The 14,666-nt window shown below is 42.7% G+C and overlaps 1 protein-coding gene across 5 annotated transcripts in view; it reads left to right on the forward strand.

The window, feature by feature from the left end:
* The first annotated feature begins 882 nt into the window (after positions 1-882).
* The window catches only part of LOC115808298 (regulator of G-protein signaling 6-like), a 36,307-nt gene continuing 22,523 nt past the window's right edge, over positions 883-14,666 (forward strand). For all 5 annotated transcript variants that reach the window (XM_030769628.1, XM_030769636.1, XM_030769644.1 and 2 more), the window contains exon 1: positions 883-966. In XM_030769628.1, the coding sequence (XP_030625488.1) occupies positions 883-966 (84 nt within the window). The remainder of the gene's footprint in view (positions 967-14,666) is intronic.

Raw genomic sequence — 14,666 nt, forward strand, 5'->3', positions numbered from 1 at the left:
CTGAGCAAAACAAAAAAATATTCTTCACGGCTGCTCCTTCTATTTGTACTCGAAGGCAGCACCAAAGCCGGCTCTCGCGCGGACAGGCGTCGAGCAGCGAATTGATTCTGGAGCAAGACTGAAATCCATACGCCCCACTGAAGGTACTTTCTCTAGCTTCTTAGCCGCTGCCCACTTTTAGTGTGCTGAAATGTTTGTGAGGCTTCGTGAGCTGCGACTCTCGTTCGACTGATCATTCTGTGGTTTTTCGCGCCTTCCTTTTCGTCGTTGTCGCTCGACTAACAGGTGTCAGTCTTTCCGGAGACAATAAACAATCTACAAATGACACAATACGGAAATGTATTAATGGTTGGGGCACCGGGGGGCTAAACTGGGAAGGGTGTGATTGAGAGAAACACAGTAGTCCGAGCTACGTGACCTGGTGTTACGACGCCTACAGAAAATTCTAGCGGATGTTAATTTATGTGCATTATGTAACAGTAGGCAAAGCAAGAACACAATTTAAAAGACGGTTACATCCTATTATAGGTATAAAACAACTTACTTAATTAATACTGTTGGTGTACATGCATCTAAAAGACTATAGGATATACGTACGTCTGAGCATACCTCTATCTCTCCCTCTCTCTCTCTCTCTCTCTCTTTCTCTCTCATGAAAATGGATTTCTTGTAAATTACAGAGTTCAACATGTTTTTAAGAGGCTTTTGCTCTGTTGTCACTGCCGTATTAGAAAACCCGTGTTCATTCCTTGCGATATGCAACGGAGTAAGACTACGGGCTGAATTTAGCGGAGGAAACTAGCATTCCGTATGTTATGACTTTGGACTTCTCATTCTTCACTTCTATGTCCATCAGTGACCTTGAAGCAGACGGTGGGTGCGATGGCTCAGGGCTCCAGAGATCAGGGTAGCGCTGGGACAGCGGACCTGGAGGAAGATTCACCCAACATGATCGTCTACAGAAAAGTAGGACTGTTTTCTGTCATCTTTGTCCTCAGAATTCAATAACTTTCAAGAAAAAAAAGAGCTCACTCATAGGTGCTTTTGTGCTTTGACAGGCCCCAGGTTTATAGAGAGAACATCATGGATACGTTTTTGGTTTTTTTTTTTTTTTTTTGATGGATTACTGTTAATGTGAACAAGAGTTTTTTTTTCATCTAGGCAGAGATATATCACAGTAGGCTGGAGAAACTAGATGAAAATGTTTACAGGCGTTGGCAAGCATTGATGTGCTCCAGTGCTGTGTTACTCCGGAACTCAACTGCCATGTGAATTCACATTCTGAGGAATGGTGATTTTATGTAAACACAGTAAAACTGGGCTTTGGGATTCTTCCAGTTTGACTCTCCCTGTAAGACTGCATTTCAGTCTGTGTTTTCCTGCCTGGATGAATAGTTGTGTCTTAGGTTTTGCTGAGAGAGAGAGAGAGAGAGAGAGAGAGAGAGAGGGCCTTTGAGCTTGTGACTCTCATCTTCATCAATTAATGTGATTTCAGTTGCATTAAGTTAGTGATTGAGCTGATTCATATTATTTCCATCTTTCTTTCTTTCTTTCTTTCTTTCTTTCTTTCTTTCTTTCTTTCTTTCTCAGTCTCTCTCTCGCTCTCTCTCTCTCTCTCTCTCTCTCTCTCTGTCTGTGTCACTGTCAGTTTAATACAGAAACTTTATTAGCATGTCTGTATGGCGAACAATATTGCCAAAGAGTGTGACAAGTCCCATAACAGTTGATATATGAGGAGCAGCATGAGGACATTCTCTCTGTCTCTGTCTCTCTGTCTCTCTGTTTCTGTCTCTCTCTCTCTCTCTCTCTCTCTCTCTGTCTCTGTCTCTGTCCGTCTGTCAGTCTGTCTGTCTGTCTTTCTGTGTCTCTTACTCCCTCTCTCTCTCTCTCCCACTCTCTCTCCCATCCCACACACACACACACACACACACACACACACACACACACACACACACATACACACACACACACACACACACTACCATACAATTGAACTGGTCAAGGGATGTCTCCACTGTGTTTTATGGACAGTCGGAAAACGTACCCTCGCACTAAAATCTAGCATTTATCAGTCACTGATGGGTGCCAGCTGCCCACTGGCACTTGTGGCGTCATGCTTCAGGCCCTACCACAAAGTTTTTTCGATGAGCTCTTCATTTATGTGGGCTGGGAGAGAGGAGAGGGTCCTTTTGTGTGTCAAGGGTAATTAGACAGTCCCTCAGCTTTTCACTCTCAAAGACTGTCCTTTGAAAGTGGAGGGCGAGCACTATTGTGTGTAATTACTTGGCGGGGCTCAGACAGGAGGTGAATTTGTCCTCCACAGAAGATGCTGCTCATCCCAAGAACAGTACTCTTGATCATTACTGTTGTTTGTGTGTGTGTGTGTGTGTGTGTGTTTGTGTGTTGTGTGTGTGTGTGTGTTCCTTGTGGTCCTATCTGTGTCCTTCATATGACAATCAATGTGTTTTCTGCCTCTCCAATTGTCTCCGGCCAGCAGCAGGCTCACAGTAATGCAAATGTGACAGAATTAGTATCAGTTTTAACAGCGGAGTGCAGAACACGCACACGCGTGCCCAGCATAGGCTGACCTTCTATTTGCTCTGTCATGTCATGAAATCATGTTGCTCTTGTCTTTGTGTCTTGCGTATATTAGTGCTAAGCACATTTGCTCACCCCCCCCCCCCCCCCTTAATATCCCCGATCAAGATTCCCCTACAGCAGTGTTGCAGTATTTGTTCTTTTTTTTTTTTCTTAAAACATGAATTGAAATTTTTATGGTTTTATTAGTTCAATACAGAGGTGTCAAAAACAGCTGTTCAGAAAGAGGTTTGTGATACAGAAAAAGGATTTCACATTAAGCTCCAGCTGTAGTTACCTGTTTAGCGTAGGACAATAGACCTTTGATATCTATGTTTGTTGCGCACAGTTATAATACTTCCACCGAATGGACTTCAGTGTGAACTGAAAATACTTCAGCGTAGCTGCTTTTCAAGGTCGTCACATGATTGAATCTGACCTTAACAGACTGAACATCGAAAAAAATAACCCCCTAAAAACCATGAAGTGTTTGAAGGCCCTTTGAAGGCAAGTCTTTGAAATGTTTTTTATGGGAAAACTTACGGTGACATGATTCATGCATCTTTAGTAAACAAACAAGGAACAACAGGTTACTTCCCAAACCGTATCACTGTGCCATTTCATTTCATATTTTATAAAATATTTTGTGTGTGTGTGTGTGTGTGTGTGTGTGTGTGTTCTTTTCTGATGTTTTAAACAAGGCACTTTAAAATATCAAAAGCTTACTGTGGTGTCCTTGATAAACACACAAAAAGTGAGGGAGGGATGTTGGAAGGATGAGGAAATAAATAAACAAAGAGAGAGACAGAGAGAGAGAAAGAGAAAGAGAGAGAGACAGACAGAGAGAGAGAGACAGAGAGAGAGGGAGAGAAAGAGAGAGAGAGAGAGAGCGCTTTGTATTATAACAATGGTCGGGCTTCCAAGTACTTTACTTCCAAGTACTGTCTGCATGTACCGCCAAAGATATTTCATGATAAGCCCAGAGACAAACTTGAATTGATAACAGAACACTATGACAAATGGTGAATAAAACAACCCTTTTTTTCAGGTCAGTTTATGTTTTCTGAGTAGTTTATGTCGTAAATTTAGTTCCACTTAAACTAAAAAAAAAACAAGATTAAGATCCCAAAATGAGGCATAATGAGATAACATATCAAACCCCAAACCCAAATCAGACCACTGGACCTTTTATGGAAAACTGCCGTTTTCGATGTCTAAGCGAGACAACCAGGAGTCTTTTAATACAAGCATCAAAGTTCACACGCTGACAAAAAAAAACAAAACAAAACTGAAGTTTTACCTCAGGAAACAGAGTATTGACCCATAATCACTTAAGTGGAGATTTCCCAAAAATAAATCAATAAACAAAACACTAGTATTGACACAGAGGGGTTGACAGCGCATTACTTCTGGAAGGTCTCTTTACTGGCTGGGTCAGGCCTCGAAACGGAGAGTGCAGGTGAAGAGCCAGGGCCTGGATCGCCTGGTTTTTCGCCCGAGGTTTGGCCGGAACCAGACGCGGAGGCTCCGGCGCGTGGGGGCCGGGGAGAGGAAGCAGATGGCGAGCAATATGCATTGCCTCCTGGGAAAAACTCGACGAGGGCCATCATCTTTCTTTTGCGTCTGATGCAAATTGTTATGCGAGCTGGAAGACGCGGCATTGTCCTGTGTTTTCGTGAAGAAAAAAAAAAAAAACTAGTACAGATCGATGGTGCCGGGTTTTTTTTTTTTTTTTCTTAAGTTTTCTCGTCTTCAGAGCGTACGGTGCATGGCCTTTGACGTGTCAGATAATGACTAATTTGTAGACTGTCTGCCTTAAGCTTGGAAAGAACATGCGTACCAGTAGGTGCACGCATGCGCACCGTAAGGTTCTAGGTGATCACTCTGTTAATATCTGAACGTGTTGTGTGGGTTACAGATTTCTGTGCTTTGTGTCCAGATGCTAGGCATACACTCTTAGTATTCCTGAATGTTTTTGTGAGGTTTTTCGGGGGTGCGATCTGTGGTTTCCAGCTGATGGTCAGATGGTGAATTGGTTTCAGTGGATTCTTGGTGTGTGTTTGCTTTTTGAAGAGATGGGTATGTTCTCTAGCAAACACAGAGGCCAGATGTACAGGTTAGAGAACGCGGCGAGACGTTTGCTGTGTGATAGAGACTGCAGTAAAGGTCGAGGAGGGAAGAACCTACAGCTGTGATCCAACAAGGCGAAGCACATTGACTGTTAATACAAATTCAGTTCGCTTCTCACACAGACAAATAGGTGTCTCTCACGCTCGTCTGGCATTTGTACGTGTGTGTGTGTGTGTGTGTGGTAGACAGAGAGGGGGGGGGGGTACAGAGAGACACAGAGAGAGAGAGAGAGGGAGAGAGAGAGAGAGACAGACAAAGAAAGACAGACAAAGAGAGAGAGAGTACAGAAAGACTGAGAGAGAGAGAGAGAGAGACACACACACACACACACACACACAGAGAAGGAGAGAGAGAGAGAGAGCGAGCATCTTGGCCCTCAGACTTGGTCTCACATGCTGAACAGTCAGGAAATTGCTCCAGGCTCCCTGTTTAAATCTTGCTTTAGCAGATTGCTTTTTCAGGTTTACTTTGGTAATGTGACAGCTAGAATATACTGTGACTTTGTGTGCATATGTCTAACTTTACACACACACACGCACACACACACACAGATATGTATTTATATAAGTGTATTTATATATATATTTGGGGTTGTGGAGGAAGGAAAAGGTTCAGAAATTACAAATGTTAAACAGCCTGCATTAAAATTTTCCATTCCAATTCAAGGTGTTCTTGTCACTCTTGAATACATGTACTCAGTTTCTAATTCTGTCTCTCTCTTCCCTGTCATTTCTCTCTCTCTCTCTCTCTCTCTCTCTCTCTTTATGGCAAATGAATGATTGATAAAGCTCATTTTAAGCCTTTCCATCAAACCCCCCCCCCCCCCCATCTATGTCGTTTCTTGCCGTTCTTTTATACGCGACAAGCCCATTTGTTTTCATTAGTGTTATTTTTTAATCCCTCTGTCAGAGTCTGAATGAAACGATATGAGAAGTAACGGCAGTGGACTGAGAGTATCTGGCCATCCGTGTGACCGTCAGAACCAACCAGAACAGACTGCTGGGCTTCGTACAGCTGCAGGTCACGGCACGGTGACCCTCGACGCCTAATCCTTCATCTCCGCGTTCATAAACAAGTTCTCTAACATCCGCTAAGTGGTGACGTGACCTTAAAATTTTCTTTTTTTATCCCAATTTTTTTTTTTTTTTTTTAGGGATTAACAGCAATTTTTTGTAATTACACTTCAGTAAAAAGCAGTAGACTTACTTATTGTTAGACTGCTCACAAATCCATGTCAAGCATCATCGTCCGCTTAACTCTAAATGTTCAGTCGATGTTGACCTTCCTTAATTAAGCAGAGACTGTTAAGTGAATGGTGAGGCGGACAGAACAGTAGAGACATCACAGGTACGCAGTAATAAAAGTACGTCGTGTTATGAGGACACATTCAAACCAACCAGTGTTTCTGTTACTACAACTCCTCTCATCCTCTCTCTCTCTCTCTCTCTCTCTCTCTCTCTCTCCCTCTCTTTCTCTCTCTCTCACCAGCATCTATACATCCATTATCTGCCCCTGTGTGAGGCACTTAGCTCTCTTTTCTGGTCATTTGTCTTTCACCTCAGGGTTTGTTGTGCATGTGTGTGAGTGAGAGAGAGAGGGAGAGAGAGAGGCAGGCTGGTGAGAGTGCTGGTCTCTCAGATCGAACAGTAGCGGAGAAACAGGGTCTTTGTCAGACGCTCGTAATGACTCACTCCCCGCCTCCCCTGTCAAGTACTGCTGGGAGTACTGGAGTACACAGCGTCTCCCAAAACTCAGCAACACCTGCTAACCAACAGTCCTCTCTCCTCTGTTCTCCACACCGCACTTAAGATAACGCGAACCGCAAAAAAAAAACAGACGCGTTTATCGCCGCGGCTGTTGCCGGGGTCCGAGGTGTTCCCGCTTTTTTATCTAGCAGGAACAGTTACAGCGCTTTTATCCGCCTGCGCTACGCTCGTATCTACAGGGGCGTTCGGGTGACTGGCTGTCTCATGCCATCGCGCAAAGCTTTTAGAAAGAGGCTTAGGAGAGACCGTGTCCGTGTCACATAAAAAACAAAAAAAAAGTTTTTTTCTTTTCTTTCTTTTCTACCCTCCACATAACAAACCGGTAGCACTGGTTCAGGATTAGCATTGACGGTGTCGTATATGAGGGATGCTGAGTTACATTGATTATCACTCTGTCTGGATTAGCTGTTCATTTACTGAGCTCATTTTGTTTTAGTGGTTTTGTTGTCTCATAAAAAATGTTTGTGGAAAACCGTTGAATTATTAAAAAGAGGTAACTCGGTTACAAACGCTTGGGATTTTTCCTCGGATGAAGCATTTTAAAAATCTTTTCACTTAAGGCCCACTTGACATTCATTACTTAAGCACATCCCTGAATGTTCTAGAAACACAAACAGGACTGTATTGAGAAATACATTAAAAGAGAAAGAAGCGGTTTCCTGGCAACCTTATCTTCAGTTCACTTTGCTCTCGCTGTGGAGACGTTTCACAGCAGAACCACGAGCTTGTGCAGTTTTGCACAGAAGAACTTACCCCGGTGCCTTCACACGGATCTATAAGCTTGCCCAACTGTGGCGCCGTACTAAATAATGCAGGAGACTGTATTCCTGTACTAAGAGGGGGCATGCGGGGACCTTTATTTGTACATATGGAAGGTAAGGTGCCACGCTGAGAGACTGGCAGCTGGGGCGAGGAGATCTCACACTGCTCTGCTCCACTTCTCTTCACTTCCCAGTCCCTCTAGGAGTTCCCTCGCTCCCGCAGCGCACAAGCCCAGAAATACAGCACGCACAGCAGTCGGGCTTCAGAGGAACGCTGCTGCTGTTCTGTTTCTCTCCACACACACACACACACACACACACACACACACAAGCCGTGCGACAATTAGAGGGTAATGACACTTCCCAGTCTCCGAGGAGAGTTAGAAAGAAAGTGTCTACGCATGGGATGCGGCAAAGTTGTGAAGTTGAAAGAGGTAGAGAATATTCTGGAAAATGGCTTTGAGAGAGAGAGAGAGAGAGAGAGAGAGAGTGTGTGTGTATGTGTATGTGTGTGTGTGTGTGTGAGAGAGAGAGAGAGAGAGAGAGAGAGAGGACGAGACAGAGAGAGGAAGAGAGGAAGAGAGAGAGACACACACACAGAAAATCTTTAGTTCCTCTGGATGTGAAGTAAATTCCATAAAGAAAGACAGACCATGTAACTATATACTGTCTTTCTCACTCTCTCTCCCACTCTGGTTAATCTCCCTCACTCTCTCACTCCTCTCCTTTTTTTAGCATTTTCCTGGTCTTTAAAAGTGGAGCATACAGACTGTATACAGAGTCTTTAAAAAAAAAGAAAGGATGAAAGACAGAGAGACATTGGCTGGTTTGTCCTTAACCACGTGCTTGACTGCTTTGACAGTTGTGACGGACAGACATTGGCTGGCGGCTGCTGGCGCCTGGTGACAGATTGAATTAAGAGCTCCAGTGGACAGGAACGCACTCCTTTTGCCCATTTAGATCAACGCACAGTCCTACATCTTTTTAACTACTTTCTTTCTGTCTCTCTTTCTGTCTCTGAAACCACTGTCAGAGACTGAAACCCATTAGACCGTCAGTTTGTAGAGGGACTTTCAGTTGCTCCCAAAACAGTTGTTAGTAGCAATTCATATCTGTTTAAAAATGTCCAAAATAGAGAACATAGAACAGGGACAGGACTTCGCTTTTCTTCCCCACAATACAATGTGGCCCGTCCAAGCAAGACGACTGAATAAATGTATTCTGGATCGGTCGTTTACATAACCATGGGAGTTCGACCGAGAATCAACCGCTTTATTTTGCACTGTGGTCGTCGGTAGCGTTCTGGAATCTTCTGCTCTGAGTGGTTTCAAACCCCACTGCTTTAATCATTCTCTCGCCATACAAACAGGCAGGGATACTTAAGTGCAGGAGTGGTTAAATGGAATGTTCTATGACATCATACGGAACATCACTCCAACACTCCAAAAGAGTCCCGCATTTTTATTTCAGTGGTAAACGCTAGAGCATACAGTCTTGAGCACAATTAAGACCCTGTACGTAGCGTAGTGATGTCGTAAATGCAAAACTGTAAACTGTGAAATGTTAACGCGAACCGTATAATTCCTCTGCTTCACAGCTGTAGTTATTTGGTATTTGGAAAAGGTTGTGCTAATGAAGAGCTTGCGTGCAGATAAGCAGAAAATGTGTATGCTCTGGGGGTCAGGCAGATAAATTTGTCTGCTCCTCCCTCTGTCCCACATTCTGCTTTCTCATCAAGCGCTCAGAGGAACGCTCTTCTTAAATGTCCTACTAAAGCCTTGGGCTCTGTGTGTATGCCTGTGTGTGTGTGTGTGTGTGTGTATGTGTGTATAAGTGAGTGTAAGTTAGTGTGTGTTAAAAAACATGTGTGATATTTTGACTACAGTAATCAGGATGTACTGGCCGTCTCCATTTTCATCTACTGCCAATATTCATTCAGTCACCCCCCTATATTTTCTATTTTGAATCTCTGTCTCTCTCTCTCACAAACACACATGTGCACACATATATACTCTCAATAGAGTTCATGAGAAGATAGATAGATACATACAGTGCTGCTTGAAAGTTTGCGAACTCTTTAGAGGATTCTGTATTTCTGCATAAATATGACCTAAAACATCATCAGATTTTCACACAAGTCCTTAAAGTAGATAAAGAGAACCTAGTTAAACAAATATTATACTTGGTCATTTATTGATTGAGGAAAATGATCCAGTATTATATATCTGTGAGTGGCAAAGGTAATGTGAACCTTTGCCTTCAGTATCTGGTGTGACCCCCTTAGGCAGCAGTAACTGCAACTAAATGGTTCCGGTTACTGTTAATCGGCCTTGCACGTCGGCTTGCGGGGATTTTAGCCCATTCCTTTGTACAGAACATCTTCAACTCTGGGATGTCGGTGGGTTTCCTCACATGAACTGCTGGCTTCAGGTCCTCCCACAACATTTCTAAAGGATTAAGGTCAGGACTTTGACTTGGCCGTTCCAAAACATTCACTTTATTCTTCTTCTTCTTCAGCCATTCTTTGGTAGCACGACTTGTGAACTTAGGGTTCTCGTCTTGCTGTACGACCCACGTTCTCTTGAGATTCGGTTCACGGACAAATGTCCTGACATTTTGTTTTAAAATTCGCTGGCATTATTCAGAATTCACTGTTCCATCGAATATGGCACGCCGTCCTGGCCCAGATACAGCAAAACAAGGCCAAACCATGATACTACCACCACCACCGTGATTCACAGATGGGGTAAGGTTCTTATGCTGGAATGCAGTGTTTTCCTTTCTCCACACATAGCGCGTCTCATTTATACAAAAAAGTTCTATTTTGGTCTCATCGGTCCACAAAATATTTTTCCAGTCGCCCTCTGGCTTGTCCACGGGATCTTTAGCAAGCTGCAGACAGGCAGCGATGTTCTTTTTAGAGAGCAGTGGCTTTCTCCTTGCATCCCTGCCATGCGCACCATTGTTGTTCAGTGTTCTCCTGGTGGTGGACTCATGAACATTAACAATAGCCAATGTGAGAGAGGGCCTTAGTCGCTTAGAAGTTACCCTGGGTTCCTTTTGTGACTTCGCGGACTATTACACACCTTACTCTTGGAGTGATCTTTGTTGGCCGACCGCTCCTGGGGAGGGTGACAACGGTCTTGCACTTCCTCCATTTGTACACAGTCTGTCTGACTGTGGATTGGCGGAGTCCAAACTCTTTAGAGACGATTTTGTAACCTTTTCCAGCCTGATGAGCGTCGACAACTCTTTTGTGAGGTTCTCAGAAATCTCCTTTGTCCGTGCCATGATACACTTCCACAAACATGTGCTGTGAAGACCAGACTTCAATAGATCCGTGTTCTTTAAATAAAACAGGGCGCCCACTCACACCTGACTGTGATCCCGTTGACTGAAAACACCTGACTCTCACTTCACCTTCACGTTAACGGCTAATACTAAGTTTAGTTCAAGTTAAGTTTAAGTTTAATACTAGAGGTTTAATACTAGAGGTTCCCATACATTTGCCACTCACAGATATGTAATATTGGATCATTTTCTTCAATCAATAAATGACCAAGTCTAATATTTTTTTTTGTCTCATTTGTTTAACTGGGTTCTCTTTATCTACTTTTAGGACTTGTGTGAAAATCTGATGATGTTTTAGGTCATATTTATGCAGAAATACAGAATGTTCTAAAGGGTTCACAAACTTTCGAGCAGCACTGTACATACATACATACATAGATACACACACATACATATATACATACATACATACATAAATATATAAATACATAGATAAATAGATAGACAGATAGATAGCAGCCCTATGAATGCACGTGCTTGTGCAGAGGGCAGTCATTGTTTGACAGGATGTGATGAAAATAGCAGTCCTGTACAGATCTAGATAACTGCACTTGAGATACATCAGCACCATAAGGCTGGACCCAAACATTGCTCTTAGAATTTGAAAAAAGAAAAAGGTCATTTTTGTCTGAGTAGGTGCAAAAAAACCAAAAAAAACCCAAAACATTGTTTATTATTCTGCTTTTCAGCTACATTTGCCTTCGATTTGTGATTCTACAGAGATATTTTTTTTCTGTCTTTTAATGAACTACGTATGTGCCAGTGTGGCTTGTCTCTACAAAAAGTGTTCACTGGCTGCACTAATCCTAGTTTAGTTGGCCCCGTTAGTCATGTCTCTGAAGACAGGAGCTGACAGGTCATGACAGACGTTTTTGTTCCTGAAGTGTTGAAGGAGCTTGTTAATTAATCCCGTTGATTAGGACGAGGCCCGGGATGAGTCAGCCCCGTCTGAATGTTAATCACCACTCCTCTCTCCCTCGCTCTGCTCTTTTCGAGAGCTCCTCCAGAAACCCTGCGAGAACACAAAGAGTCAGGAGGATGTAAAAGAGAAAACATGTTTTGAGAGCTTTAATTTGCATGGCGATAATGAGCTAGACATTTTTTTTCTCTTTCTCTCTCTCTCTCTCTCTCTCTCTCTCTTTTTATTATGTCTAGATTAAATGAAGGGTGCTGCATCTCTTAATTCCTGTCCTCTTCAGTTGTGTTTTAGGAACACTTTGTGGTGTGTGTGTGTGTGTGTGTGTGTGTGTGTTATTCCTCCAGATTCAGCACTTTTCCTTATCAGATTAAGTAAAAGAGTTATTGGAGTTTTATAATCCCCTCTGTGTGGGTGTTTTCCTGCAGTGTTCCCTGCTCTCTCCTTAACGGAGAGTTAGACACTTTGGAGATTTAGAGCGCTGATAACCCTGGACTCATAAAGAGAGAGTGACCTAACAGTTAGGTAACTGTCCCAAAACATTAAGCAGCTGTCAAAAGATAGATTGCTGTCTCATTAAACGGTAAAGTAGTCATTTGTTTGGGTCGTGATGTTTTGGAGGGAAACCTGGCTAACACAGCTGTGATATCTCTCAGAGATGCCAGAAGCTAGAGAGCATGCCAGCTCCATTCGGCTTACACATTGGACTCCATTGTCTGTCAGTACTTAAAATTGCTCTGTCGATAATGTCTAATCCCCTGGACAGAGCGTCTGTGTTTGTGAGGTCATAACCTCAGCTAAATGTGCTGACTAAATGCACTGTGTCATTCTTTTTATTCAAACTGATTGCAGTTCACACCAGGTCAGCTTATTTCCAGCAAAAAAAAAACCAACAAAAAAAAAAAACAACAACAACAAAAAAAAACCCTGAAATGAACAGTGAACTTACTGCTCTCAGTGGTATAGATGCTGTTTTGTGTAGCCTGAAGCGGAGTGGGCAGAGAACCGATATACACTAATGATGCTTTGGCAAGTACATTGAAGAAGAGTTGGCTAAATGTATTTCGATGCTTCTGAGTAGTGATTCCCAATGTAGTCATTAGGAGGCCCTTATGCACTCTTTGCTTTTTTTTTTTTTTTTTTGTTTGTTTGTTTGTTTTTTATTATGGTCCGGCAACAGTCAAATCAGATTCAAGTCATCAACTGATCATCAAGGCCCTTAACGAGGAGGAGAATCAGGTTGGCCCGCACCACGCAAAATCTGAACCTCAGGTGGGACAGGGAGGCCCAGGAGAGGGACTCCACGCATCCAAACAACAAGAAACCAATGGACATAAACCTGCAGTCCCAACTGTGTTCATCTCAGATGCATTTAAAAAAAAACAAAAAAAAAAAACGTTTATGAGCATAAGGACAAAAATGGTTTAATATGACATCACACATTTGTGTTTCATATCAAACCATATGTATTTCATACCATAGACACTGCACTGATAGGATCGTTTGTCATTTTGAATGAATTTCAAAAGTGTTACAAATTTAAGTGTGACTTTATAAATTGTGTATGTGAGTGTACACACACACACACACACACACACATAGTTCAGTAGTTTGGACACGTTCAGTGTCCACTTTATTTATCAAAAACACCTACCTCGGAACACTGTGGTAGGTAAACTATGTAAGTGTATAGTTGTAGACTACAGCCTGTCTGTTCACCAATGGTCAGTTTCTGCCCACAGGGCCTCTATTGACGGGATATTATTTGAGTGACAGACCATTCTCAACACAGCAGTGACAGTGACATGGACATGCAAAGTCCGTCACGCTGGTTCCAGTGTATCGGGCACAGCAGTGTCGCTGGGGTTTTTATACACATCAGTGTCACCACTGGGTTGACGGTGGTCCGCCACGACAGTAGTCCTGCGGTGAGAAACTGCGGGGTTCGAGAATGGCTAACACAAACCGTGCGTGACAACAGATGGGCCATATTCTCGAACTGTAGTGTATGCCGACAAGGTGCATCTAAGGTTTAGGTATGTCTAACAGAGTGGCCGTCGGGTCGAGATACACACATCATGCTTAACATCGAACCCATCCTGAAGTCCCGAAAACGTAAAAACGTCAGAAAAAAAAAAGAAATTATTATCTGTGCAGCAATTGATTTTGTTGAGATACCTACGAACTGAAAAACGCCAAATGGCTGTAAATGTATGAGCATGTTTTCTCAGGCTGATAATTACTACTCATAATGGGCAGTGAATGGGAGAGAGGAGCACTCCTCACTCGACTTTTAAAGCGCAGTAATTACAATAATCAATATGAGGCCATCAACAGAGACACCCCGAGCGTTAGTGCATTAGTGCCGTAACTCGAGAAGACATTCATACTTTTGCGTCTCCAGTTACCGATGAAATAGAGATGGAACGGACAAAGAACCGTTTTGGCGCTCGCGACTGTGGTCTTTGATTTCTTTTTTTTTTGTTTGTTTGTTTGCTTTTGAAGTCTCAGTTTATGGTGTGTTTGTATGTCTTTGATTGGATGTGATCTGCAATTTCCTGCTTTGTTGTATTGTCAGCCGTAATATATTTATATAGATCCAGAGAAATATCATATCATATATGATGTTTTTATTATGAGGGCGATTTCCCTGTCCATTTCATGTTTCCCCCCTTTTTTTCGTGGAATGCATCTAAAATATTTATGTACATCTGAAACACTTTTCACAGTTGAAGAGATCGGTTGTGCAAGGCTGAATGAGAAAGTGTTTTCTAGAGAAAAGTCCACATGTTGCATGACCTGAAGCGGTTCATTAACAGGCCCCATGCCGTTATAAAATCTGACGCTTTTTGTGTGTTTGCAGCAGATTTGTTTCAGTTTGCTCTGAATCACGGTTTCTCTAAGAACATGGACAATGTAAATAGCCTAATGCAAATTCATGAAGAAGACACAGCTGAAAAGCAAAACTGTTCCAGGCTGCAGATGAATTCTGTCTGGACTTAGATGAGGCCATCGTGGAATGAGCACAAACAATAATTGTGTCAAATTTAATTACCATAACAGCAGAGATGGAGAAAGAGAGAGAGAGAGAGAGAGAGAGAGAGAGAGAGAGAGAGAGAAAGAGAGAGGGAGAGAGAGAGAGACAGAGAGAGAGAGACAGAGAGA

Source organism: Chanos chanos, chromosome 1 (assembly GCF_902362185.1).
Source record: "Chanos chanos chromosome 1, fChaCha1.1, whole genome shotgun sequence".
NCBI classification, from domain to species: domain Eukaryota; kingdom Metazoa; phylum Chordata; class Actinopteri; order Gonorynchiformes; family Chanidae; genus Chanos; species Chanos chanos.